The sequence below is a fragment of the Lactuca serriola genome, chromosome 3, assembly GCF_051521515.1.
Source record: "Lactuca serriola cultivar US96UC23 chromosome 3, Lser_US96UC23_V15, whole genome shotgun sequence".
Classification (NCBI taxonomy): domain Eukaryota; kingdom Viridiplantae; phylum Streptophyta; class Magnoliopsida; order Asterales; family Asteraceae; genus Lactuca; species Lactuca serriola.
The window spans coordinates 278,192,965-278,217,715 of NC_136410.1; the positions used below are offsets into that span (position 1 = coordinate 278,192,965).

General features: G+C 36.5%; 2 protein-coding genes and 1 long non-coding RNA gene across 3 annotated transcripts; 1 reads left to right on the forward strand and 2 right to left on the reverse strand.

Moving 5' to 3' along the window:
- The first annotated feature begins 442 nt into the window (after positions 1-442).
- Positions 443-4,073, forward strand: SD3 (import inner membrane translocase subunit). Its single transcript, XM_079032276.1, has 7 exons — positions 443-695; positions 767-903; positions 1,375-1,553; positions 1,656-1,704; positions 2,545-2,664; positions 2,743-2,931; positions 3,801-4,073. The coding sequence occupies exons 1-6, from the start codon at positions 536-538 to the stop codon at positions 2,899-2,901; spliced, it is 804 nt and encodes a 267-aa protein (XP_078888402.1). The 5' UTR covers positions 443-535; the 3' UTR covers positions 2,902-2,931; positions 3,801-4,073.
- A 932-nt stretch (positions 4,074-5,005) lies between these two features.
- Positions 5,006-7,495, reverse strand: LOC145094018 (uncharacterized). The gene is made up of 3 exons (XR_013703183.1): positions 7,286-7,495; positions 5,867-7,200; positions 5,006-5,783 (listed from the first exon to the last, which is right to left on the reverse strand). It is a non-coding gene; the product is annotated as an uncharacterized LOC145094018 (long non-coding RNA).
- A 587-nt stretch (positions 7,496-8,082) lies between these two features.
- LOC145094019 (3-hydroxyisobutyryl-CoA hydrolase-like protein 1, mitochondrial) lies at positions 8,083-14,023 on the reverse strand. Its single transcript, XM_079032277.1, has 14 exons — positions 13,758-14,023; positions 13,594-13,674; positions 13,060-13,128; positions 12,872-12,938; positions 12,639-12,718; positions 12,226-12,309; positions 12,060-12,144; positions 11,716-11,801; positions 10,666-10,787; positions 9,818-9,878; positions 9,617-9,715; positions 8,604-8,705; positions 8,450-8,491; positions 8,083-8,346 (listed from the first exon to the last, which is right to left on the reverse strand). Exons 1-14 carry the CDS (start codon positions 13,902-13,904, stop codon positions 8,227-8,229), a joined length of 1,245 nt encoding a protein of 414 aa, XP_078888403.1. The 5' UTR covers positions 13,905-14,023; the 3' UTR covers positions 8,083-8,226.
- Between the last annotated feature and the right edge of the window lie 10,728 nt (positions 14,024-24,751).

Sequence of the window (24,751 nt, forward strand, 5' to 3'; positions counted from 1 at the left end):
ACATGCGTAAAAGGGTCTTCCTGGATTATTGTTAGTAGTTGAAGTCCGAATTACAGCAGCACGCCCACAATCGCATTGAACCATCCTTGATTTGAACATCCTTAGGTGTAACCGCTTCAAACGATGGAGGATTGAAAGAAACTCTAAATTAGGTTCGATCCTGATGAAAAATTAGTATTTGAAGATCGTTGGAAATGTGAAAAGACTTTTATACCCCCAACGTGCAAGGCACGTGGGGTGTCTAACGGAAACAATTGACGGAATGTGAGAATAGGGACTAGGCGGGTTACATAATTAAAAGTTGAGGACAGTCCGAGTTAGAAAAATAAGTTAGATACCAAGCGTATAATTTACACTAAACCACAGGGACCATTCGCGTAATTTACTCTAAAAGTTAAAGGGAGTGATGTGAAAATAATACACGGTTTGTCATTCGGTCGCATTACGTCATACCTGTATGCTTGCAGCGCAAATAAGTCTCCTAACCCCCAAAATCCAATTTAGGGTTTATCGATATTAAAGAGCATTCAACATCATGATTCGATCTTCTTCACGTGTTTTGTACAAATTACGCACTCAGTGTAGATCCTCTTCGTCTGTTCCCTCATGCCGAACACTGCTCTCGTCACCGATCACTGGCACCGCCGTTCGGCGGTTCACAGCCGATGTGGCGACTGGAAATAAAAGAGAAACTGGTATGCATATAAACAAACAAGTGATTCATGTTTCTGCATTGATATACGAATCATTATTCTTATTGTTTCAGGAAATTTCAGCTCTTTAGTTTCTCTGCGGTCAAGGTTTCAAGTGTCTAGGATTAATGGAGGTGGTAACGCGAGTGTTTCTGATTCGAGATCGTTCGCATCAAGAGCTTCACGATCAACAAGTGAGAAAGCCTCAGAGGTTGGATTTTGTATTCTGTTTCTAAGCTGAATTTCTTCCAGAATTCTTTTTTTTTTTGGGTATTTGTATGCCAACAATCCGACATTCTTGTCCTTAGGTAAAACATAATATCTAAAAGGTTGAGAACAACTGTGTTGGGTTGCATTGTTGTTCTTGACAGCTTATAGCAGAATTTATGCTCCTACTCAGAGAGAGATTTATAACTTAGTCTGCCTGTGAAGTGAACAATTTTTGGTTTGCTACTCAGGATAAATCTATATCAGAAACGTTTATAGCTCAAATTGCCATGAATCCTTATTAGTCATTAGGATATACCTTTTTATCAAACTGAGTCTGCAAAAGGTTTTGTGTGAAATGTGAAGAAACTTGTCATGTAGCTTAATTTGCATGTTTTATTGAACATATGATTGATGAAAAGTATAAACATTTGGAATTAAACTTTTCTTTATAATTTTCCTCTTACTTTTATAGAGCAGGAAAGATGTAACAACTGTTGAAGATCCATTTGATGCTCCCACTTACAATATACCAGAGAAGCCAATGACATTTACAGAGGGAGCTTCATATAGTGTTGTTATCTTGGTAGGCCTTGGAATAGCTGCTGCAGCAGGATATGGTGTTTTCAAAGAACTTATATTTGAACCAAAAGAGTAACTTGCTATTTCTTTTTTACTTAATCTGGCATGCTATATTTTATAATTTATAATTTTTTATATTTACATAACTTTATGAATTTGTGTTTTTCTTTGTAGGTACAAAGTTTTTAACAAGGCTCTGCGCAGGATTCAAGATGACAGTCAGGTTTTTTTCATTGTCATAATATAAATATTGATAATTGTAATGATAACAATAATAATAACAATGATGATAATAATTAAAATAAACTCAACATTCTATGAAGCTAAAAGATGGAGCAATGCACTTCCATTTATTTGCAAAAGAACATCATACAATTTTTTTATTACAAAATTGTACAATGGAAAATCTAATCCAATTATAGCACCATACTTACAATATGTCAATATTTTTATTATTAGGATGTTATACTTTAAAACATAGGGTTTTATGCAGCAAATTCCTATTATTTTGGGAAATTTTTTGATGAAGTCCTAATTTTTTTTAACAGAGAAGTCCCGATTATTTAATTTTATATTATAATCTTTCATTTCCTTTTAAAATAAAAATAAGGAATTTTTGTTAGTTTTGGCAAAATATTAAATAATCGGGACTTTTCTGTTAAAAAAAGGGACTTTTATCAAAACTTTTTCCAAAATAATGGCACTTTTCTGCATAAAACCCTAAAAACATATATCCAAAGAAAATTTCTTTGTATTTTGATGATATTGCTATAATAGGATAGATTTTATAAAGTAGAAAGCTTTAACAAAAATAAATGAAAGTAGGATGCTATAAACAAATCAAGCAAAATGTAGTGATAATGAAGAAGAGTAAAAATTACACTTTTGGTCCCCTATACTATACAAATTCTTTTCAATATGGTCCAAAAAGCAATCTTTTAACTTTTCTATCCAATTTCACCGTTTCTTAACGTTTTTAGTCCTTGGGTCGTTTAAGTTGACACCCAATTTTGTTAAATATTTATTTAAATGACCATCTTGCCCTTGCTTATATATCTACCAGGTTAGAGTGAGAATTGGCTCACCGATTACAGGATATGGTCAGGAAAGTAGAAACCGAGCGGCTCGCCAACGAATCCCTAATAGAGTTTGGAAGGATGAAGATGGTGTTGAGCATGTTGAGGTTAGTTCTATTATGGTTAAATTCAAGAAATGAAAGTATGTTGCTATTTTCAACCATTTTGTTAATTGGTGGTTTTAGGTTAATTTTTATATCCGGGGCCCACATGGAGCTGGGAAGGTTTTCACGGAGATGTTTAAAGACAAAGAGGACAAGAAGTGGAAGTTCATGTATTTACAAGTTGAGATCCACTCACCTTCCCAATCAAGAATGTTGCTTGAATCTTATATTCCCGCTTGATTAATCTATTCAATCTCCAAGATCTATAAGGTATCCTCATGTCCTTTTTCGTAATTTTTCCAAAAAATTGCAATTCGTTGTCCCATTCACATCTCCCAATTAGTTTTGTCATTGTCATTGTCACTATCACTATCTTATTGTCGTCAGATGTAATTGTCACTGTCTTATTGCCGTCAGATGACATCATCACTGCCTGATGTGAGTGTCACTGTCACTGTCACTACTGTTTAATGTCATTGTCACTGTTACTATCACTACTGTCTGATGTCATTGTCATTGTCATTGTCTGATGTCATTGTCATTGTCATTGTCATTGTCACTGCTCACTGTCTGATGTCATTGTCGCTGTCACTACTGTTTAATGTCATTGTCGCTGTCACTATTGTTTAATGTCATTGTCACTGTTACTATCACTACTGTCTGATGTCATTGTCATTGTCTGATGTCATTGTCATTGTCATTGTCATTGTCACTGCTCACTGTCTGATGTCATTGTCGCTGTCACTACTGTTTGATGTCATTGTCGTTGTCACTACTGTATGATGTCATTGTCGCTGTCATTACTATTTGACATTGTCACTACTGTCTGATGTCATTGTCACTGTCATTACTGTTTGACGTTGTCACTACTCTCCGATGTCACTGTCACTATAATTACTGTCTTACGTCATTGTTTGATGTCTTACGTCATTGTTTGATGTCACTATCACTATCACTATCGCTGACAGTGCTTTCATTGAATTGGAATTAGAAATTGAAGTTTGTCCTATTGACATTAGTTCATGTCAAAATGAAGTACAACAAGAGCATCTGTTATGTCATGTCATGTCATATCAGTCTTACATAATTGGCCTAAAGCTTATGATGTATATAATAAAGGTTCTTTGTGTTTTATGCAGGCAAATGGATTTTGCTAATATGCAAACACAAGTTGATGAACTCATATAAAGTCCAAGACAAGCTCCTTGTGTGTTTTCATGACTTTTGTTCTCAGTAGATCTTTGTAACAACTTCATCCCTTTTTTCCTCCATAGCGAAATGGTGGTTTGGTCATTAATTCATATAGTAGGATGAATAAACTTGTTTGATTATTTGTGAAAGTAAGCCATGAAATTTTGAAGGGATGTGATGCTCATTTGCTCAAAATCAAATACCTTGTCTTTCCAATTTGATTTGAGGTGTATTTTTTTTTCTTATTTTTTACAATGAGAGTGTGAAGAGGAAGTGGATGAAGTGGAACATGAATAGAATTAAGCCCATATAATAGAAAAATATCAAGAAACTTCTTGTGGGTATAATTTGTAAAGACTTGAAGTAATTATTGAACACTGAACATATTTTGTTTTGACTAGAAGTAATTATTGAAATGATTGAACACTTCTGGTTAAAATTTATAAAGAGAAGTAATTATTAAAATGTAGCAAAGGTAGGCCCACTGCACCAAAGGGGGGGGGGGGGGGGGGGGGGGGGGGGGGAAGGGGGTACTTTGCCGACTATGCCTCCAAGCTTGAAATCTCCTTCTAATGTTCCTCCTTTGAGTCCACCCCCTCAAACTAGCAAGCAAAATCAAACATCATGTTCACCCACACACTTTCACAAAAAAAAGGCAAATATAATCTAGACATTATTGTTTCTTGAAACGCCAAAAATTTAACCTCTTCCATTGACACAAGTCTTTTATCCAAGTTCATTTTTTCTAGACTACCAATCCCTTTGAATATTTAGAAAAAGACATTTCATTTTTCACATCTTGTCCCCATTCCCTCTTATTATCGTTTCCATATCCCTTTGGCAACCATCCATCTCATACCACAAAGTTGGCTCATTGATGATCTAGTGAGAACTCCACTTCTTAAATTTGCTTAAGACAAACTTTCTATGACTATTTTGTATTGAAGATAAGGGCATTTATATGCTAGAAATAAGAGATGAGAACTCTAGTTTTCAAATTTGCTTAAGACAAACTTTCTATGGCTATTTTGTATTGAAGATAAGGGCATTTACATGCTAGAAATAAGAGATGAGAACTCTGGTTTGCAAATTTGCTTAAGACAAACTTTCTATGGTTATTTTGTATTGAAGATAAGGGCATTTACATGCTAGAAATAAGAGATGAGAACTCTGGTTTGCAAATTTGCTTAAGACAAACTTTTTATGGCTATTTTGTATTGAAGATAAGGGCATTTACATGCTAGAAATAAGAGATGCAGTTATCCCCTTTTCATATAAGGGTTTTTTTTTCTTGGAACCGTGGAATTACATTAAAACGAAACTAACGAGACGCTAGAAAAGTTAAAACATACAAACAAGGGAAATAGGATAATTACACCAGTCAAACCAATTTAAAGAACTAAATCTTCCTCTATAAATCAACCAATTGAAATAAATTAACTGAATATTAGCGGTTGTCTTCATTAGGTTGCTCCAGAAACTTTTGAAAACTAAAACATTTCTAGTCTTCCATATACCCCATAAAACCGAATATAAGAGGGCCCATTGCAATCTTTTCCTTTTTTTATTCAACACCAAGGTCTTTATCACCCCACCATGCCAGAAACATCCATAAGAGTAGATTTCAATAACATCCACCATTTACAAAACCTTTTTCGCGAAACTACACTTAATAAACAGATGCTCAACATCAGTTATCTTCATTAGGTTGCTCCTGAAACTTTTGAAAACTATAACATTTCTAGTCTTCCATATGCTCCATAAAACTGAATATAAGAGGGCCCATTGCAATCTTTTCCTTTTCTTATTCAACACCAAGGTCTTTATCACCCCCAACATGCTCGACATCTTCATGTCCAATACCACAGAGCGGGCAGAGAGACCATGGCAAAGTTACACCTCTAACAACAAGGTTGTCGGCAACTGGGATCCTGTTTAAACATAAACGCCAAACAAAACAATTCATTTTTAGAGGAGCCCAACCCTCCCAATGAAAAGGAAACGTGTCTGATACCTCTTCCGCAGTAGCCATCAACTTACGCAAATTTTGAACTGTAAAACCAACTGTCTTGTTACCTTTCCAGGCCCACGAATCATCTATGTTTGTTAACACCACACCAACAACTTTGTTGTTTAAATCTAATAAAGTTGCCGCCTCCCTTCCTCTCCTTAGATTTCTCGACCACTCCCCATGAATTCCATCTAGACCTCAGTTTTGAATTTTGTTAAGAACCATGCAATTTTTATGCACTTCAATGCGATAAAGCTCCGAAAAGGCATCTTTCAACACTACACCATCGCACCATTTGTCCTTCCAAAAGTAGGGTCTATTTCCCGCTCCAAGACGCCTCACAAACAAGTCTTCCAAGTTAACTCCCCAATGCTCCATATCTTCATTTAGCTTGGATATAACAAGCCACACTCCTGGGAGACTAGCTTTGGCTAATGGCTTGCCATCAATGCAAAAGACATTATGTCAAGCTTTAATGCAATTCGTCCAAAGACTATTCACTTCAAATTTAAGCCTCCACCACTACTTGATTAAAAGAGCCAAATTCAATGACTGGAGACTCCCAATACCAAGACCTCATTTTCTTTTCAGATTAGTCAAAGTGTTCCATTCTACCAAAATTTATCTTCTTTTTATTTTCTTTCCCCCCCCCCCCCCTATAAAAACTCTCCTAATACTTCCCAAGTTGTCGATTTTTTTTCGGCGCCTTTAAAAGAGAAACAAAATAACGGAAGACTACCCAAAATAGATTTAACAAGGGTAAGCCTTCCCCCAAATGAGAGATTATTTGCTTTCCAATTCGATAATTTATTTTTAAATTTATCCACAATTGGCCTCCAGTGTTTGTTGGCCTATCGTAAGCCCAAGATAAGTAAAAGGGAATTTACCGGGCTGACAGAAAAAAGAATGCTAGCCAATCTACTAACCTCCATCTCCTCTACACCGATCCCAAAGACTTTGCTTTTGTTGAGATTCACCTCCTTCAACCCTGAAGTGGTATAAAAACATCTCAGACGATTGAGATTAACAAAGTTCATCCCGAACCAATCCCCGACAGAAGTGACATCGTCTGCATAAACTAAGTGAGATAAAATGGCCCCCCTATTTGGGAGAGAAACACCTTTATAAATTTGTTGCTCACAAGCCTCTTGCATGGTGACACTAAACCCCTCCATGACAATAATAAAAAGAAAAGGAGAAAGGGGATCCCCTTGCCTTACCCCCTTACTGATTCCAAACTCTTTTGGTGGCTAATCCGTTTACCAAAATCGACGCTCTACCGAAAGATAGACAACCTTTGATCCAACCCCTCCATTCATCGCTAAACTCCATTTGTTCTAATATTGAATCCAAAAAATGTCAATTAAGCGAATCAAAAGCCTTATCAAAATCTACTTTGAATATTAAAGTTTTATTTTTCACCTTTTTTTGCCCAAGTATGCTTCCTCCCTTGGATATACGCCGATTGCTCCGATCCAACTATTTTACTGATTACTTTCTTTAGACGCAATGCCAGAGTTTTAGACAATTTTGTACATGCTCCCAATTAAGTTCACCGGCCTATAGTCTTTGAAAGAAAGAGGATCTCTAATTTTAGGAATAAGTGACATAAAAGACGCATTGCACCATCTACTAATATCTCCACTCAATTCAAAATTCTTAATATAATTAAAAAATATCATATCCCAAAACTCCTATATAGCTTTGAAAGTAAAAGCATCGGGCCCCGATGCTTTGTTGTTCCACAACACCAAAGTGTCTCCTTTATCTCCGAAAGCGAAAAGGATAATCAAGCATCTCGTGTCTATTGAAAGGTTCTTAAATCTCAAGTTTAAGAACTTAAACACCTAATCTTTAATTTCTAAGGATCTAATGGACTATTCACATTTCACCATCAATTATAAGCCCATTTATTCTATTTTTCTTTCTTTTTCCATTTACAACCCCATAAAAAAAAAATTACTGTTTTCATCACCTACAATGAGAGTGAATCGACTCAATTATTTTTTGCATTTGTTGTCAAATCATGTTGATATTGAGAGTGAATCATGAGAGTGAATCCATGTCCCACCTTCCCACGTTTCTGATAAAGACAAAAAAATTGATTTTTTTTTTCCTCTTTAACATTATATCTTATCTCCACATCTAATACTCCACATCTAATACTACATATCAATCGCAATCAAATAAAGATTCATTCAATCCATTCTCTTTAAGCATTTCTAAAAAATACACCACCCAAAAGTAGATGATATGTATATTTTAATTTATTATTCAAAAGGGTTTTCCCTAAAATAACATAGGATCTTGAGCACTTGACAAACACAAGATTTCTCAAACTTATAAATTTTTATTATATTTGTTTATGTAAATGCCTCACGTTGCTTTGTAGGCAAATCTAATTCAGGCTCAGTTTCACTAATGGGAGAAAAGTATTGATCCACCATGTCTTTTGATACATGCTCTAAGCTCGGTGGGTCCCACTGCAAGTTCAAATTATCCAACATTTTAATTTCCGAAGTATGTTCCTCAATATAGAAATTGACTATTTTGCCCTTCGAGAAACATAATACAAATTGTTGATACCTTTGGTGCATGATCTTTATCCACCATTCGTGCACGAACACCCTGATTAAAATAAAATTTAAAAAAAAAAAAAAAAAAAAAGTGATAATATATAATAAACAAATAAATGAAAGTATGTTGCTATTTGTTGCATTAAGTTGAGTAGATGAAAAACCTCGCAAAAATCAGTTGATATTTGACCGGAAATTCCTTGTAAAGTCATTCTGTATTCACGGATTAAGCACTGATCAAGACTCTGAAACCGGCCTTCTCTTATCTGAATACAACATTAAATAAAAAAATTTCAATTTATAAAATTAAACTTTGCGATATAAAATATATTGTCCTTCCTTTGAAAAATATGCTCAATTACAACATTCTACTTTCAATTTTATTTCTTATTAAGACATTGTGTTTTGAAAAGTCTATCCAATTATAGCAATGAAAAAAGCTTCTTAATCAAATCATATTTGCTATAAAAAATAAAGGGAAATCTCCAATAAAAGTCCCTATATTTTGGGTCAGTTTACGGTTTAATCCTAACTACTTATTTTTTGAATATATTTTTCCCAAATTAACGAAACAGTCCTTATTTTTTTCAACATAAAATTAGGATTAAATCGTAAACTAACCCAAAATATTGGGACTTTTTTTTTTGGAGATTTCTCTACTATAAATTATTAAGTAAATTACATGAATGGTCCCTATGGTTTAGGGTAATTTGTGCGTTTGGTCCCTAACGTATTTTTTTAACTCGGAAGGTCCCTACTGTTTGCTTTTTTTACACACTTGGTCCCTTTCTTACCTAAAAAGACCATTTTCCCTTTGATCTTTTAATTTATTTAAATAAATACACCCCAACCCTGCCCCCTCACCTTACCTTACCTACCCCACCATTTTTTCCAAATAATAGTCTTTTTAGGTAAGACAAGGACCAAACGCGTAACAAAAACAAACAGTAGGGACCTTTCGAGTTGAAAAAATAAGTTAGGGACCAAACACGCAAATTACTCCAAACCGTAGGGACCATTCATGTAATTTACTCAATTATTAAAGAAAGTATGTTGTTATTTCTTGTATTATATATATATATATATATATATATATATATATATATATATATATATATATATATATATATATATATATATATATATATATACACACACTAAGGAGAGGAAGACTTACTGATCTCAAGGTGACCTTCAAGCTCAATGGCGAGGCGTATTTTAGATTCTTCAAGGTGGAAAGGCACCACTCATCATTAGTTTTAGCAGCTTCATTTTCCTGTTAATTTTTCATAATTGTTATTTATTTATTTAATAAAAAATTCCATCAAAAACACAATATTGAAACATGAGGTGTAAAAGGTTTTGATATTAGTATTACCAAAGCATCCATGATTTCCTCAACAGTATCATGTTTAAAACATTTGTCAAGCATTTCAATCCTAAAAAAATGAAGAGAAATTTAAGTCATAGATTATTATTTTATTTATAAACATAGATTATTATTTTAATAAGGGTTAATTTCATAAAAGACCTTATATTTTGTGTTTTTTTTGGATTAAACCTCAAATAAACATTGCCTTAAAAAGATCTTGTATTTTTTTCGTTTTTTATGAAAAAGCCCTCAACTTTGTATTGTTTTCAGAAATAAAAAACCCTCAGCCTTCTAAATGCTTTCAAATAAATCCTCAACTTTTTTAGTTTTTCTCGAAAAAAATCCTCACATTTTACATTTTTTTAGGAAAAAATGACTAAAAGGGCCAGATCGGAAAAAATGAAAAAATACAAGGTCTTTTTCAGGCAAAAAATAAGTTGAGGTTTAATCTGAAAAAAAACACAAAATATAAGGTCTTTTATGATATTAACCCTTTAATAATATAGTTTTTGTAGTTTTACGCAGAAAAGTCCCATTATTTTGGGAATTTTTTTTTAAAAAGTCCTATATATATATATATATATATATATATATATATATATATATTTTGAATAGAAAAGTCCCGTTTATTTAACATTTTGCCCTAATTAACGAAAAAGGCCTTTTTTTATTTTAACAGATAAGTCACATTATTTTGGGAAATTCATATTATTTTTCTTTAATTTGGGCAAAATGTTAAATAATCAGGACTTTTCTATTCAAAAAAATATATATATTTAGGACTTTATTAAAAAATTTCCCAAAATAATGTGACTTTTTTGCATAAAACCCTAATTGAAATCATAAAAGTATACCTTCGAATAACACTTGAATTATTTGGATAATGAAGATCACTGAAATTTGAAAGAGAAGTTTCAATGATAGAAGGATCATCAGTTATCAGATTCCTCAAATGTTCTTCAATTAATGGAACATTCTGTGTGGAAATTAATAATAATAAATACTCTCATGAAATAATGGAAAATAATTAAGGCTACATGCAATAAATAGCAATGTACTTGTGAATTATAGCATCATACTTTTTTAACTATTTTATTTAACTTATAGTATTGTACTTTCAATTATTATTTTTCTTATTAGAACATTTTACTTTGAAAAAAATTAGGGTTAATAGCATAAAAGATGTTATATTTTGTGTTTTTTACGGATTAAACCTCAACTTTATTTTTTGCCTGAAAAAGTCCTTGTATTTTTTCGTTTTTTTCGATCTGGCCTTTTAGTCATTTTTTTTTTCAAAAAAAAAAATTGTGAAATGTGAGGGTTTTTTTTGATAAAAACTAAAAAAGTTAGAGGGTTTATTTGGAAACATTTAGAAGGTTGAGGGTTTTTTTTTCGGAAAATAATACAAAGTTGAGGGCTTTCTCGGAAAAAATGAGAAAAAAACAAGGTCTTTTTTAGGCAAAAAGTAAATTTGAAGTTTAATCTGGATAAACACAAAATATAACGTCTTTTTTGAGATTAACTTTTTTTTTTTCCGAAATAACTTGTAAAATGTGAGGGCTTTTTAGGAAAAAACTAGAAACAGTTAAAAGGTTGAGGGTTTTTTTCGGAAAAAAAAAATAAAGTTGAGGTTTAATCCGAAAAAAAAAAAAACGCAAATTATAACGTCTTTTACGAGACTAACCCAACAAAATTTAACCAAATATAGCAATAAATCAGTAACATTTAGTTTGTATTATTGCTATAATTGGATGAATTTTTTAAAATTCCAATGTTGTAATTGGAAGATATAACAAATTGATGCTACAAATACAATAAAACAAATCCATGAAAATAACATTTTCTATTTCTTGCATTTACAAAAATAATTATATCAAAAGTTGAAATCATAAAAAAAAACAAACTGTGCTTTGTGAATAATGAGTAGCAAGTCCACATGCAACCATTTCTACTCCACTTAGCCTAGCACCCGTTAAAGCCAAATATTCCCCTACATTTAATTTTCATTTTACATTATTATAATCCAATTATGATATCAGATAAAAACAAAACAGGTTGTACTGCTTTTGACATACTGTGTGACACACAGGACAAACACTGCAAACTTTTTTTTGTCTTATCGAAAAAGTACAGATGTCAATGAGACAAAAGTTGCAGCTTTTTGTCCTACCCAAAAAGTGGGACATTAACTCTGGTTTTTGTCTGTGCAAAAGACGTAAATGCCCCTCTAATGTTTTACTGACATTACCTAAATAACCGGGAAGACGTGAAATGTAAAATGAAGCTCCAGCATCGGGATGATAACCAATTAATGTTTCGGGTATTGCAAAAACCTACAGGTGGCATCCGATTAATCTTTTTAAGTGAAAACACACACACACACACACAAAAACACACACCAAAAAAAAGCTTACAGTTTTATCAGTAGCAACTCTGAATGTTCCAGGAATGGAAATTCCACCAGCTCCACCCATGGTATATCCGTCCAAGATAGCCACCTACATCATCAGTATAAGGGTATATTTGGAAAACTTGTGGAAAAAACCCCATGAGCTTTATCAATAGCTATTTCAACTACCTTGTTAAAAAGCTAGTTTATATTATAACTTACTTTAGTGTTGTATGGATAAATTAATGTGTGTAAAAATGATGTTTGTATCGAATAAGCGAACAAAGATTGTTTCTTTTTTGGATTAAATGAAGTGTTTAAATGAGTAAATTGAGTAATTTATCATTTTGTCTAGAAGTGATGTTGGATAAAAATATATATTAATTGAACATAGTAACAGATTAAAAAACTTTTGAAATAAAATAATGGTGTACTTACATTTGGCTTTAAATATGTACCTAAAATGTATATAAATTTATATAGATTCCGAAAGAATTCCTTGCATTCTTCCATATTTCCTGCAAAATGTAAATTTGGGTTCACATTGATGCCAATATGATAAAATATATATATATATATATATATATATATATATATATATATATATATATATATATATATATATATATATATATATTATAGAAACTGAAAAAAATAATTTCTTTTTGCACCTTTTTGCACAAAATCACGGATGGCAACAATATCACCACCTGCAGAAAAAGCTCTGCTGCCACTACCCTACAAACAAAATCAAGAGCTGTGAAAGAGTTCTTCAGGGGAAAATCAAGAAAAGTATTAAAGAAAGAAAGAGAAAAGTGAAATTAAAAAGTTGGAATTAGTTAGTAGATGTAGAGTTTACCTTCATTACCACAAAACCTATATCAGGGGTATCTTCCCAGTTTTTATAAAGTTTATGTAACCTGTATGCCTGAAAATAGGAGTTGAAACTAAAGAGATATAAGTAGTAAACTTCATAAAGAAACTAAAATAGAAATGAGAGAAGGTTAAACTTTAAAGTAGCATTATTGCATCAAAACACATGATAAAAAAATGATAGTGCTTTAGAATTTGAGATTATATTTGGTGGAAGATGTAAAATGGACTGACTTTTTATCTCAAAACAGATGGAAGTTAAGTTACCTACTTGGCTTTTGTAAAAAGAAATTGATACTTAATCAAGAATTCATCACAAAATTCAAGATAAAAGTACTATAAAAGTGATGGTTTTGATGACATCTAACCAAATTTCCTATCAATTTAAAGATAAATGTACTGGTTAATCCCCTTAATCCCCTCTCCCTCCCCCTGATTCGAAAGAATTTAGCCTAATCGCCGATACAAGGGCACAATAATCTCAAAAAAAAAATTGAATACACAGAGAAAGTTATCAAACCACGGCAGAGTTGAGCGCATTGAGGAAGGAGGGTCTGTTGAGAACTACGGTTCTCGAACTCGCATTGCCTTCCACTAATACCTGTAAAACCATCAAATTTCCCCAAAATTTCGATCAACATCAAGCGAATGTGTGCATGATGACTCGATTAAAGTCGAACTCACAACAGAATCAGGATCACCGGTGAGCGAATGATCGAAGAGAGAGCTGTTGGTGCTAGTACTAAGGCTTGTCGCTCTTCGTTTGAATTCATCGAGGAAAACTCGAGAGCATTGAAGAATGCCACGTTGCCTTTTCGCTAAGCTCTGCATCTCTGCGTGTGTGTAAAAATGGAGGATTTGAATCGGCAGTGAAGATTTGGTTTCATCGCCCAAAAGAGTCCGTGAGGTTTTGATGAAAAATAGTTCACGGAAAGGGAAAAATCACAAAAAACACGACACCATGACTCCACGAGTTTATCCCTTTAATCATTCTAATTATTTTCTATAATAAAATAAAATTTGAGAAAATCACAAAAATGGTTACACATGAAATTGGTTTTTATGAAAGTTATAGGTCTAAAGTATAAACCATCAAATGAAATGATAAATGAGGGTTTCATATAATTATTACAACTCAATGTAAAAGATTTATGTTTTACAAAATATGTGGTTAGAAACATTACTCAAAGAAAATTAAAATAAGCGTAAATTACACAAATGGTCCTTATGGTTTGAGATAATTACACGTTTGGTTCACTTATTTTTTTTAGCTGGTTTTTACTGTTTGTTTTTGTTGTGCATTGGGTCCTTATTTTATCTAAAAAGACTATTTTGCCATTGATTTTTTAATTTATTTAAATAAACACACTTCTAACTCCACTTCCACCTCACATTATTTTACCTTACCGACCCGTCTTATTTAAATAAATTTAAAAATCAATAGCAAAATAGTCTTTTTATGTAAGATAGGGACCAAGTGCGCAACAAAAACAAACAGTAGGGACCTTCTGAGTTAAAAATATAAGTTAGAGACTAAACATGCAAATTACCCCAAATCATAGGGACTATTCGTGTAATTTACTCTAAAAACAACTCTTCATGAAATTGGGAAAAGTAGAAGACCTATAAGTTATTTCATAGTTTGAATTCAATATTATTATAAAGCTTATCTTATTATAAGGTTTCGTTACCAAAATAATGACTTAAAGCATTGAGGATGATCGTTTTAGAGTTGAATTCAATATTGAATATTGGTGAATCAAGGTATGATCGAGTTTTTTTTTAGAATATATTTATGATTCAATGATATGGATAAGGACGTGTCTCAAGTTCCATAATAGACTTCTGCTTCAAATGTTGAATTTAATAATGATAAATAATTGTTGAGATTTCTAGTACATCTAGAAAAAGTGGAAGAGGCTAAAAAGATAAAAAAAAACTTAAGTCTAGATTTTGTTAACGCTCAAGTTATTGTGTCAAAGATGATAGGTATAGAAATAACAAAGTCTTTGAATAAAATATTTATTCTTCTAACAATGAAGATGCACCAAAAATGATCATGAAGTCACTAATCACTTTGGAAAGAGACAAAAAATGATGGGATGGATTCCCTATCTATGAAAAACTTAGAAAAATAATCAAAACTCATTATTTTCATTTTCCAACATTAGTCTAGAAACTTTCTTTTATCAACCCTTGATCATTACATATTCTTTTATTATGTTTTATCATGTTCTTGTAATCCATTATAACATGTTTTCAGATAAGTCAACTTTGTGTTTCGTTTTAACTTCTTTCTATTACGATACCAGTTGTGAGACCCGTATGTTATACGGGTTGAATAAAACAAAAAAAATAAATATAAAGGTTTAAACAAAAATTTATTTAAATTTAAAATTTAAAATTTGAATTTAAAAGGAAACATATTCAATAGTATATGAGTTGTAATATTGTAATTTAATGGTTATTTTCAATTAAGGCAACTATTAATTGAGGTGTAAATATGATGTGTTAATTAAGAAAAGATAAACATTGAGAAAATGATAAATGGAAAAAATATTTATTCAAAATTACCAAAAAATGACATGTGTCCAAGTTAATAAGAGAGTGACATGTGGCAAAAAAAAATTTATTTATTAGAGAGGATCCTACTTTCATTACAACAACATTACAATCCGTATTCTTTTTTGGATCTAATTCAATTTAAGAAATATCAATGCAATTTATATTCAATATGTTTTTTAAACGATCATAAAACACCTACAATAACAATATAATTTTTGTTTCTATTTTTTGCCCCTGAAACTACATGGACATGGATATTACCAAGCTTAATCACAATGTACTTTGTTTTCTTTTTTCCCTTTTGGATTTAACTAATATAAAAAATACCAACATATTATTTTTTTTGGATCCAAATCAATTTAAGAAATATCAATGCAATTTATATTCCATATGTTTTTCTTAAAACCACATGATCATAAAACACTTACAATAACAAATGTTTCTATTTTTTTCACGAGAAAACTACATAAACTACATGGACATGGACATTACCATGCTTAATTACAATGTACTTTGTTTTTTTTTTTTTTTTCCTTTTTGGATTTAACTTAAATAAAAAAAAAATACCAACATACTGTATGTGATAATCCGGAATTTCCATCTTGTACAACCGTTCAATTCAATCAAAGTCAGACTCGTTTCTGCTATCTTTTGGCATTGTGTGAAGTCTGTTTGAGTGTTCTAAGCCTAGTACCTTTAAAGTTAAGGTTTAGAATTAAGTTCCTTAAGTTCAACACTTTTCAAAAGGGCCAAACACTCCTTCAAGAGGAGTGTATGGCCGTACACCCCCCTTCTGGCCGCACACTCACACACACACACACACACACACACATATATATATATATATATATATATATATATATATATATATATATATGTGTGTGTGTGTGTGTGTGTGTGTGTGTGGGACTTAGCCATTTTTAATCACTTCTCACTCATTCAAGCCAAGAAATCGATTCTCTCAACTATCATCGGGCTTTTCACCTAGATCTTCAAAATGTAAGTGTTACTTCCTTAGATTAGTTGATTCATTACACTATCTAGTGAAGATCCATGATTTCATCCAGGAATTTACTTTTTTTTTGTTAGATCTTCAAGAAACACCAAGAACACACACTAGTTCTTGGACCTTAAACACCCCTAAAGGCTTCTAATTCGTAAGTATATCTTCCATCATCTAGTTAGGCTTGTGAATCACTCCTTTTTTAGCCTTAAAACATCATATTATGCATGAACACAAAGAGTGTACGACTGTACACCCTTCATATGGTCGTACACCCCTTGTTTAGTGCATATTTGGCCTCAAACTCATGATATACTCCAACAGAAGATCAAGAACACTTAGGGGATGCTAGATAAAGCCTTAGAACACCCTTTTTGACACGTTCTTCAAGGAGTGTATGGCCTTACACTCCATGGACGTACACACATGTGGCCGTACACACAAGTGTCCGTACACCACTTGGCCGTACACACACTAGTATGGCCATAAACCCATTTTATGCAATCCTTGGTACTTCTAACACTTCAATCTAAGTGTTTCCTAGTTCCTATAGTGGGTTTCTTGCATGATTAGTTGTATAAACACTAATTATATCCATATATGTATCCTTATATGCTCAATAGGATCCGTGTGTGCTCAAGTCTTCACTTGACACTTAGCTTCCTATACCGATTTTACATTCGCATCACTCACTACAGGTGAGTTCATACCCCTTAATCTACCTTTTAAATGATAAATGCTTTTAGGGGGGGGGGATACAAGTTGATAACATTATAGTTGTTATATCAATCACATGTGATTAATAACTATCAAACAAGTGGATTTTCTATATAGATATAGTTATATAAGTAAGGTTGAAAAGACTTAAGACTGATAACTCACTTTATTTCATGTTCTTTGTTTGGTTGTGGACTTAGGGTATCCGGTTGTTTGTCTGAGTGTCGTTTGAATCTTAGTTATATATTATGTATATATGTATAGATATAAAAGTTCTTACATTCGTTCAGCACCTTTGGGTAGCAAAGGTGTACAAACATACTCAGTCATTCAAATAACATTACTAGTAAACTATACTAGGTATAGTTTAGAGGTTTACTACTCAATACTTCTAGTACAATAATACATACAAGAGTCAGTTCATTCATGAGTCAATACAAACTTACTATTATGAGAAACAGAAAGAACATACTATGATGAGAAACTAAGAGAACATACACTACACTATACAAAGAGAACATACTATACACTAGAACAGAGAGAACATACAATACACTATAACATACTATACAAACACTACAATACTATAACATTAATGTAAGCCACTACTTCATGGCATGACAATCTACTGTTGTGTCACGTTTTGTAACCAGATTCTCCTAGAGGGAGAGCGTGAGTTTGTGTATAGATCTATACGGGACTGACCATCCTACACCTTGCTGGTAGCTACAGTGGGACCTGCAGGTCTACGGGTGACGAATGCCATACCATTTCGATGTCTTTGATTGTCGTGTTTTACTAGTCAATCAATTATTGTTACAACCTCATAACATTTTACCTTCATTAACAAACTAGCTTAAGGTAGTTAGTACATTTGTAGTTACTTATATATAATACTACGGTACATCGTTATTTTCCCATTGCATTCGCATTGTGATCTTCTTACATAAACGGTAATGTAAACTATATTTTGGTAATGATAATCATGTTGGATTAGTGTCTAAGTCCACAACTATAATTGGTATATACTTGACCCGACCTGGCATGGTCCATTTGGGTTGCATGGCATCATGCACTTGGATAGACTAAAATGAGAGCAATAACACTTAAGGTTTATTAATATATTATAAGTTCTAATATATTAATAAAGATTATTTAATTAGTATTGATCAAGAATTAATTTAGAATTAATTAAGTGATCAAAAGAAGATTAATTAAATATATGGGTTGATTGTGTAAATCATCCATACTTATATAGTGGGCTATTGCTCCATGGATTATCAAGTTGGGCTAAAGCCCAAAGGATGCTCCATGGTGTATTTGAACCCATGGATCCAAGGAAATGGAAAGCCATGACAATTAGGGTTCACCCTAATTGTGACTATGTAACGTCCCAAAATTCAAGACTAAAAATTTCTTTTAATAAAACATTACTTTAAGCAAATTCATCATTTCAAAACATAAAAAGAGTATTAGTTTCCAAAATACATGTTCGTTATCAGAGTAAACATTCCCAGGCTGTTTAATCTATGGTGTGTGACATGCGATCACCCCGAGCTCTTCCCTCCGCTACCAGAAGTACCTGAAACCAAAACTGAAAACCGTAAGCACGAAGCTTAGTGAGTTCCCCACCCTACCACATACCATGCATAACCACATACTGCACGTACTGGGCCATGCCTGCTATTCTGGGCCTCGCCCGCTACAACGGCCCTGCCGCTCCAGGCCCCGCCTGGCTTCGAGCCCCGCTCGGATACAGATCTGTTTCACTTAGGCCTCGCCTGTCAAAGGGCCTCGCCCACTAACATATAATAACACATAGACATATCACATCACATTACATAAGCTAAACACATACTAACGGATCTTGTCCTAAGGCCTCGCCTATCTCTGGGCCCCGCCCTTGTCCTGCTACTGATGAGTCATGGAACCCCGTCCATACTCCTGCTGATAGTGAGGTACGGGCCCAACCCACCCTCACTCCTTCCCTAACTTGGGCCTCGGCCCTGATCTGTTGCTACTGAGATGTGGAACACCATCCACACTCTGCTATTGGTGAGATACGGGACCTCGCCCACACTCACCTCCCTACCAGGCACATACAAGTATCACACAGACAACAAGTATAAACTATCACATAAACCATTCCTTGGGCACCCGCCCTCTATCATTGGACCTTGTCCCAAATATCATACTAGCATACCATGCCTAGGGCTAACCCCCTGGTCTTCTACTCATAACTACATGGGCCGACATTGTGGTTGTAGACCCATTCATACAAAGGGAAACTCACCTGCGCTGGCTGAACTGGCTGATGAACCCACTAGCTGCTGCCCGACAACTCTCTGAACTCCTACTCCACTCGCTCCCCGAGCTACCAATATCAATGCAACACTGAGTCTAACTGAACCCCGAAAGACAACCAAGTCAATTCTGGTTAAGGTCAAAGTCCTGGCCAAAGTAAACCTTCCAGGTCAACCCTACTCGCCGAGTTCATATGTTCAGAGTCCTTCTATTCTCCACTCGACTCGTCGAGTCAGTCCATGACTCGCCGAGTCTACCGATTTCCGAGTCCTGACCTGTCCAACTCACCAAGTCTCCATTCGACTCACTAATTTGAGTCTCAACTCGAAGGGTTTGGGGTTTCGCGACCTGACTCGCCGAGTCCAAGAACAGACTCGCCGAGTCCAAGACAACCTTCAACAGACTCGCCGAGTTGTTCATCCAACTCGCCGAGTTCCTACCCAGCTTCATCTGACTCGATGAGCTGTTCATCCCACTCGTCGAGTTCCTCTAAATCTTCATGCTACTCACCGAGTCCACTCAAAGGACTCGCCGATTCCATTCAGATCTCTATACATGCAGAGGACTTTTGAGTCATGCTTGGACTCCAAACTGTAGATCTACCCTTCCCAAGCCTATTCCTCATGTAAACTTGCAAACTTTACGTGTAGAGAAGGAGATCTAGGAAAATACACCATAAACTAGGGTTTAAGGCAAAGAGGCTCCATAATCAACTCAAGGGCTGAAACTTTATGCTTTCCAAGATCAAAATATACTTAGATATGAAGTAGCAACTCCAGATCCGGCTTCTAACTCAAATGGATCACTACTCATGGCTAAAAGCCCCAAAACTCACAACCAAAATAGATCTAAAGGAAGGGGAAACGGCTTAATACCTTTAGATGATCAGAAATATCTTCCCAATCTCAGATCTATAGCCCCCTCCTTGCACCTTCAAGATCCTTCTTCCTTCTCCAAGCTTTAATGAACTCCTCAAGATAACAATTGGCTCAATCAATGGATATGGCGGCTGGGGTTTGGCATTATGGGTTAAAGAGGCAGTAAAGGAACCCTAAGGAAGAGAACGAGGCGCTTAAATAGGCCCCAAGTCCCGGATTTAGGGTTTTCCTCGAACAGACCTGACTCGCCGAGTCTCCTTGGCCGACTCGCCGAGTCGGTCACTTACTCCTCGACCCGGATCCCGCTTGGAATCGCCGAGTTCTTCCTTGGACTCGACGAGTCCCCCCTTAAAGTTAGGGTTTTCTTTCCTTTTCTTGGCCTTCAAAACTTTGGGTGTTACAACTCTCCCCCACTTAAACTAAACTTCGTCCTTGAAGTTTGCTATGGCCCACCGCCTGCGATCTGCTTTCATAACCCACCAATTATCCAACACCAGCTGCCTACCTTCGCTGGTCTTCCACCCGGTCATTCTGACTAACATAATCCTCGCGGATAAAAACCTTGGGTCAAACCTGACCCTGAACATCCTGGAAACACATCTTACTCACCGACAATCCTTCTGGTACTCAACGAGTACTGCACTGAACCTATAGGGGTTCACCCCCTTCTTTCCTTGCGCAAATTCCTTGCCTTCCCAAGGCAAAGCTCCATAACCAACTATTTCCTATGACACTGTGAAGCTCCTATCCTTCACCAACTCCATCACCCCCGCTATTTCCAGTATGAGTCATCACCGTCAGTAACCACTGACACTCCTCTCTGCCAAAACTTGGTGTCGAGCACCCCTCGATTCAACTAACTGAATTCCACCATACACTGCTTACCCGCAGTACTACTGACTGAAAATTCTGCTATTCCTTGTCTGCCTTCCCGATGAACTGAGACCACCCTGGTCTCTACCAACCTATCAATGTCTGGATTACCGGCTCCCACCGGTAGCTAGTCCCAATACCACCACTAGTCGCTCCCAGTGACTTCCGAAGAAACTTCGACCACCTATAACTGCTCAATCTATTCCGCCATTCAGGCACTACAAACTTGGGATCCCTGATCCCCTAACTTGACACTAAGGTCCCTACCAGGTCCCACCTGCGCTGATAAATCTCACAGGCCTCGCCCATGGGTCCCACCCACCTCTATCCTTCTAATCCCACTAGTCTAATCACTCTCGCTCGGGCCTCGCCCTCGGGTCTCACCCAACCATACTACTGAGCAACCCTGCTCTCAGGTCTCATCTACACTGCTAATCTCATACGGGCCTCGCCGACGGGTCTCGCCCAACTATATCCTAGAGCGGCCTCTCCCAAGGTCTCACCTCTCTAGGGCTATACAGGCAGACTCCCTATCATCCTCATCCACTACCCATTCCTGATCCCTATCTGATCACTAGGAGATAAGGGCCTCACCCCAACTCCGCTAACAAAGCTACTAAGGAATGCTACGGCTTACCCGTAGTCTTACATCACCATCCATTGCTGACTGCTAGTGAATGCTACGGCTGCCCCGTAGTCTTACAACACTTCCACTACTGACTGCTAGTACGAAGGCACCCATGTGCCATTAGCTCTCAAGATCCTCATTCCGACTCCCTCGAGTCCTACGGGCGATCCACAACCTGAATTCCCAACCACGTACTAACCATTACCATCACACGCACTAGCTGATGGGGAGTTTCTCAAACTCCCAACCCTGAAATCCTCAATCCATTAAACGTTGAACCACTTCTTTTCCTTCTCGGAGGTCGCACACTCATTCTGGGTCTGCGTGCTCCTACCTTTGCACACTCGGAGGATTCTTCCCCACTTCGATCCTGCTTACCCCTTGTTGCTCAATACTCAAAAGAAATCCTTGCTACCATTCCATAATCAATCTGCTGAGGAACCCAAGCTTACCATAGCTAGGGATCTAACCAATCCATCTCTAACACTATACAACTCCGATCTAGCGAGACATACCAAGTCCCTCCCAAGCATGCTACAGTTATTGCATCCTATGTAACCTTCTCCAATAGGGCACATCCCCTCACTACCATTCGGATATCCAAGGTATGCAGATGGCATATAACTCGATCACAATCAACCGCTCAAAAAAAAAATACTCATACCGATAATGATGCAGAACCATAACAATATAATCATGCACAAATAAAAGAACTGAAAAAAGAAAGCGCATACCTGCAACATCCGGTGTTGATCGCGCCTCTAAGGTAGTCATCTGAAGAGCTCTGCCTCCTACCGTAGGCGCCTCTGCACGGCCCTGACGGCCGTGTGCGATCCTCAAAATTGCAGGGGCAGGTGCCATCACCCGTCCTGCTGAAAACAAACTGGGGCACTGGGCCTTCTTGTGGCCGCGCTGGTTGCAGTGAAAACATAACAGGTCTGATCCCTGTGAGGTGGTAACAGTACAATCCCTGCTGAAATGACCAGTCCGACCGCACTTGAAACAGCCAGACTCACCACCGCTACCACTCCTGCACGCGCCCCCGTGCGCCCTGCCACACTTCCCGCACCGGCTGCGGTCCTGATAATCCCTCGACCTCGAATCCGATCCCTTGGGCCTTTTGCCCGAACCTGCAGCTACCTGAACCTCATCCGCCTTCCTCTTCCAGATCTGCTCCAAATCAATTTCCCTCTCTCTAGCCCGAGAAATCATATCTTCCAGCGTCTTACAACTGGACATGCTCACGAACTCCCTGATGTCATCCCTCAACATCTCATGGTATCGGGCCTTCTTCATCTCCTCATCCGCGACATACTGCGGTACAAGAAGAGCTCTCTCCCTGAACTTGGCGGTGATCTCCGCCATAGTCTCAGTGGTCTGCTTCAAATCCTGAAACTCCCGTGCTAAATGCTGCACCTCATTAATCGGTGAAAACTCCGCCCTGAACCTGGCCGAGAAATCGCTCCAAGTCATCGCGTCCAACGCGGCATAATCCCCCAAAGCATGACCAATCTCCTCCCACCAATCCCTCGCTCTGTCCTTCAGAAGACAGGAAGCGAGTTTGACCTTGTCCCCCTCAGGACATCGGCTCGTACGGAATGCGTTGGCAACATCAGCCAACCATCTGCTGCTAGCGATGGGGTCCCTAGCCCCATGATAATCTGGTGCCCCGAAAGCCCTGAACTCTCGAAATGTCAAGGTACGCGCTCCCATCAATGCCATCATCTCAGTAAGAAAGGCTTCTAGCCTCTCATCCAAAATCTCCAATATACCCTCCTTGACCGTGCCAAAGATCACTGGAGTCTGATCTAGAATACTGCGCGTAACCTCTGCTGATATCAACCCCCTCATTCGCTCCTCGAGCTGCTCGGCTCTTAAACCCGAGCCTGATCCCTCTCCGGCGCCTGATCCGCCCGCTGGTCTCTCTCGCAATGTCACCATACTGAAAATATAATACATCCACTGTCAGAATACTCGTCACTGCTGCGAGACCAAACACACTCCCTACTAGGTTCCTGGTCTTGTCTTGGCCTTTCCCGAATCGAGTACGGATCCTCTGCTTTCAGTAGTATGGACCCATACTACCTTCCACATCTATCTGTACTTTCCTCAGGGATTGCTTTGACTCCACCAGGTCCCTTATCCACTACTACTGCTCCCAGCACTATCTCATCCTAGGCTTACCCTAGGGAAACCTCTGACTCAACTCAAACCAGTCCTCAGCTGCTGAAGGTTTCCTTGTGATGCCAATTAGCCATCACCTGGATACCATCACATGTGACGAGGCTCAGATAATCCTTCAAGTAAAAGACTCGTCCCTACAACGGTTGGACTCAAACAAGAGTTGCGTAATAGGACCAAATCCAGCACTCTGAGATTATTCAACCCTGATCACATGTGACGTGTCGTATCCACGTAATGGCTAACTTCCATCACTCAGAATCCCACAATGCACAAAGCAAGCAACATTCAGACAAGGGAAAATCTAACCACAACATACTCAAGCAATCATATCCACATAGCAAGAAACTGAACTAGCATGCAACACAAACTCATAGACCCACACAAACTCATAAACTCAGGCATAACCTAAACAGGCTATCCTACTACTGTCTAATCAGCACCTATCATGCAGCTCAAAACACATATCATAGGCATATAAGGCATCATCCCTAGATCCTTAGCCCTAATCTAGCATGCTGTTCTATCA

Coding starts and splice junctions, on each gene's coding strand:
- SD3 (XM_079032276.1), top strand. CDS start 536: ATGATTCGATCTTCTTCACGTGTTTTGTACAAATTACGCACTCAGTGT. Junction 696..766: donor TGGAAATAAAAGAGAAACTG/GTATGCATATAA, acceptor TTATTGTTTCAG/GAAATTTCAGCTCTTTAGTT. Junction 904..1,374: donor CAAGTGAGAAAGCCTCAGAG/GTTGGATTTTGT, acceptor TTACTTTTATAG/AGCAGGAAAGATGTAACAAC.
- LOC145094019 (XM_079032277.1), bottom strand. CDS start 13,904: ATGCAGAGCTTAGCGAAAAGGCAACGTGGCATTCTTCAATGCTCTCGA. Junction 11,802..12,059: donor ACGTCTTCCCGGTTATTTAG/GTAATGTCAGTA, acceptor AATTAAATGTAG/GGGAATATTTGGCTTTAACG. Junction 10,788..11,715: donor CTCATTATTCACAAAGCACA/GTTTGTTTTTTT, acceptor ATTTCCACACAG/AATGTTCCATTAATTGAAGA.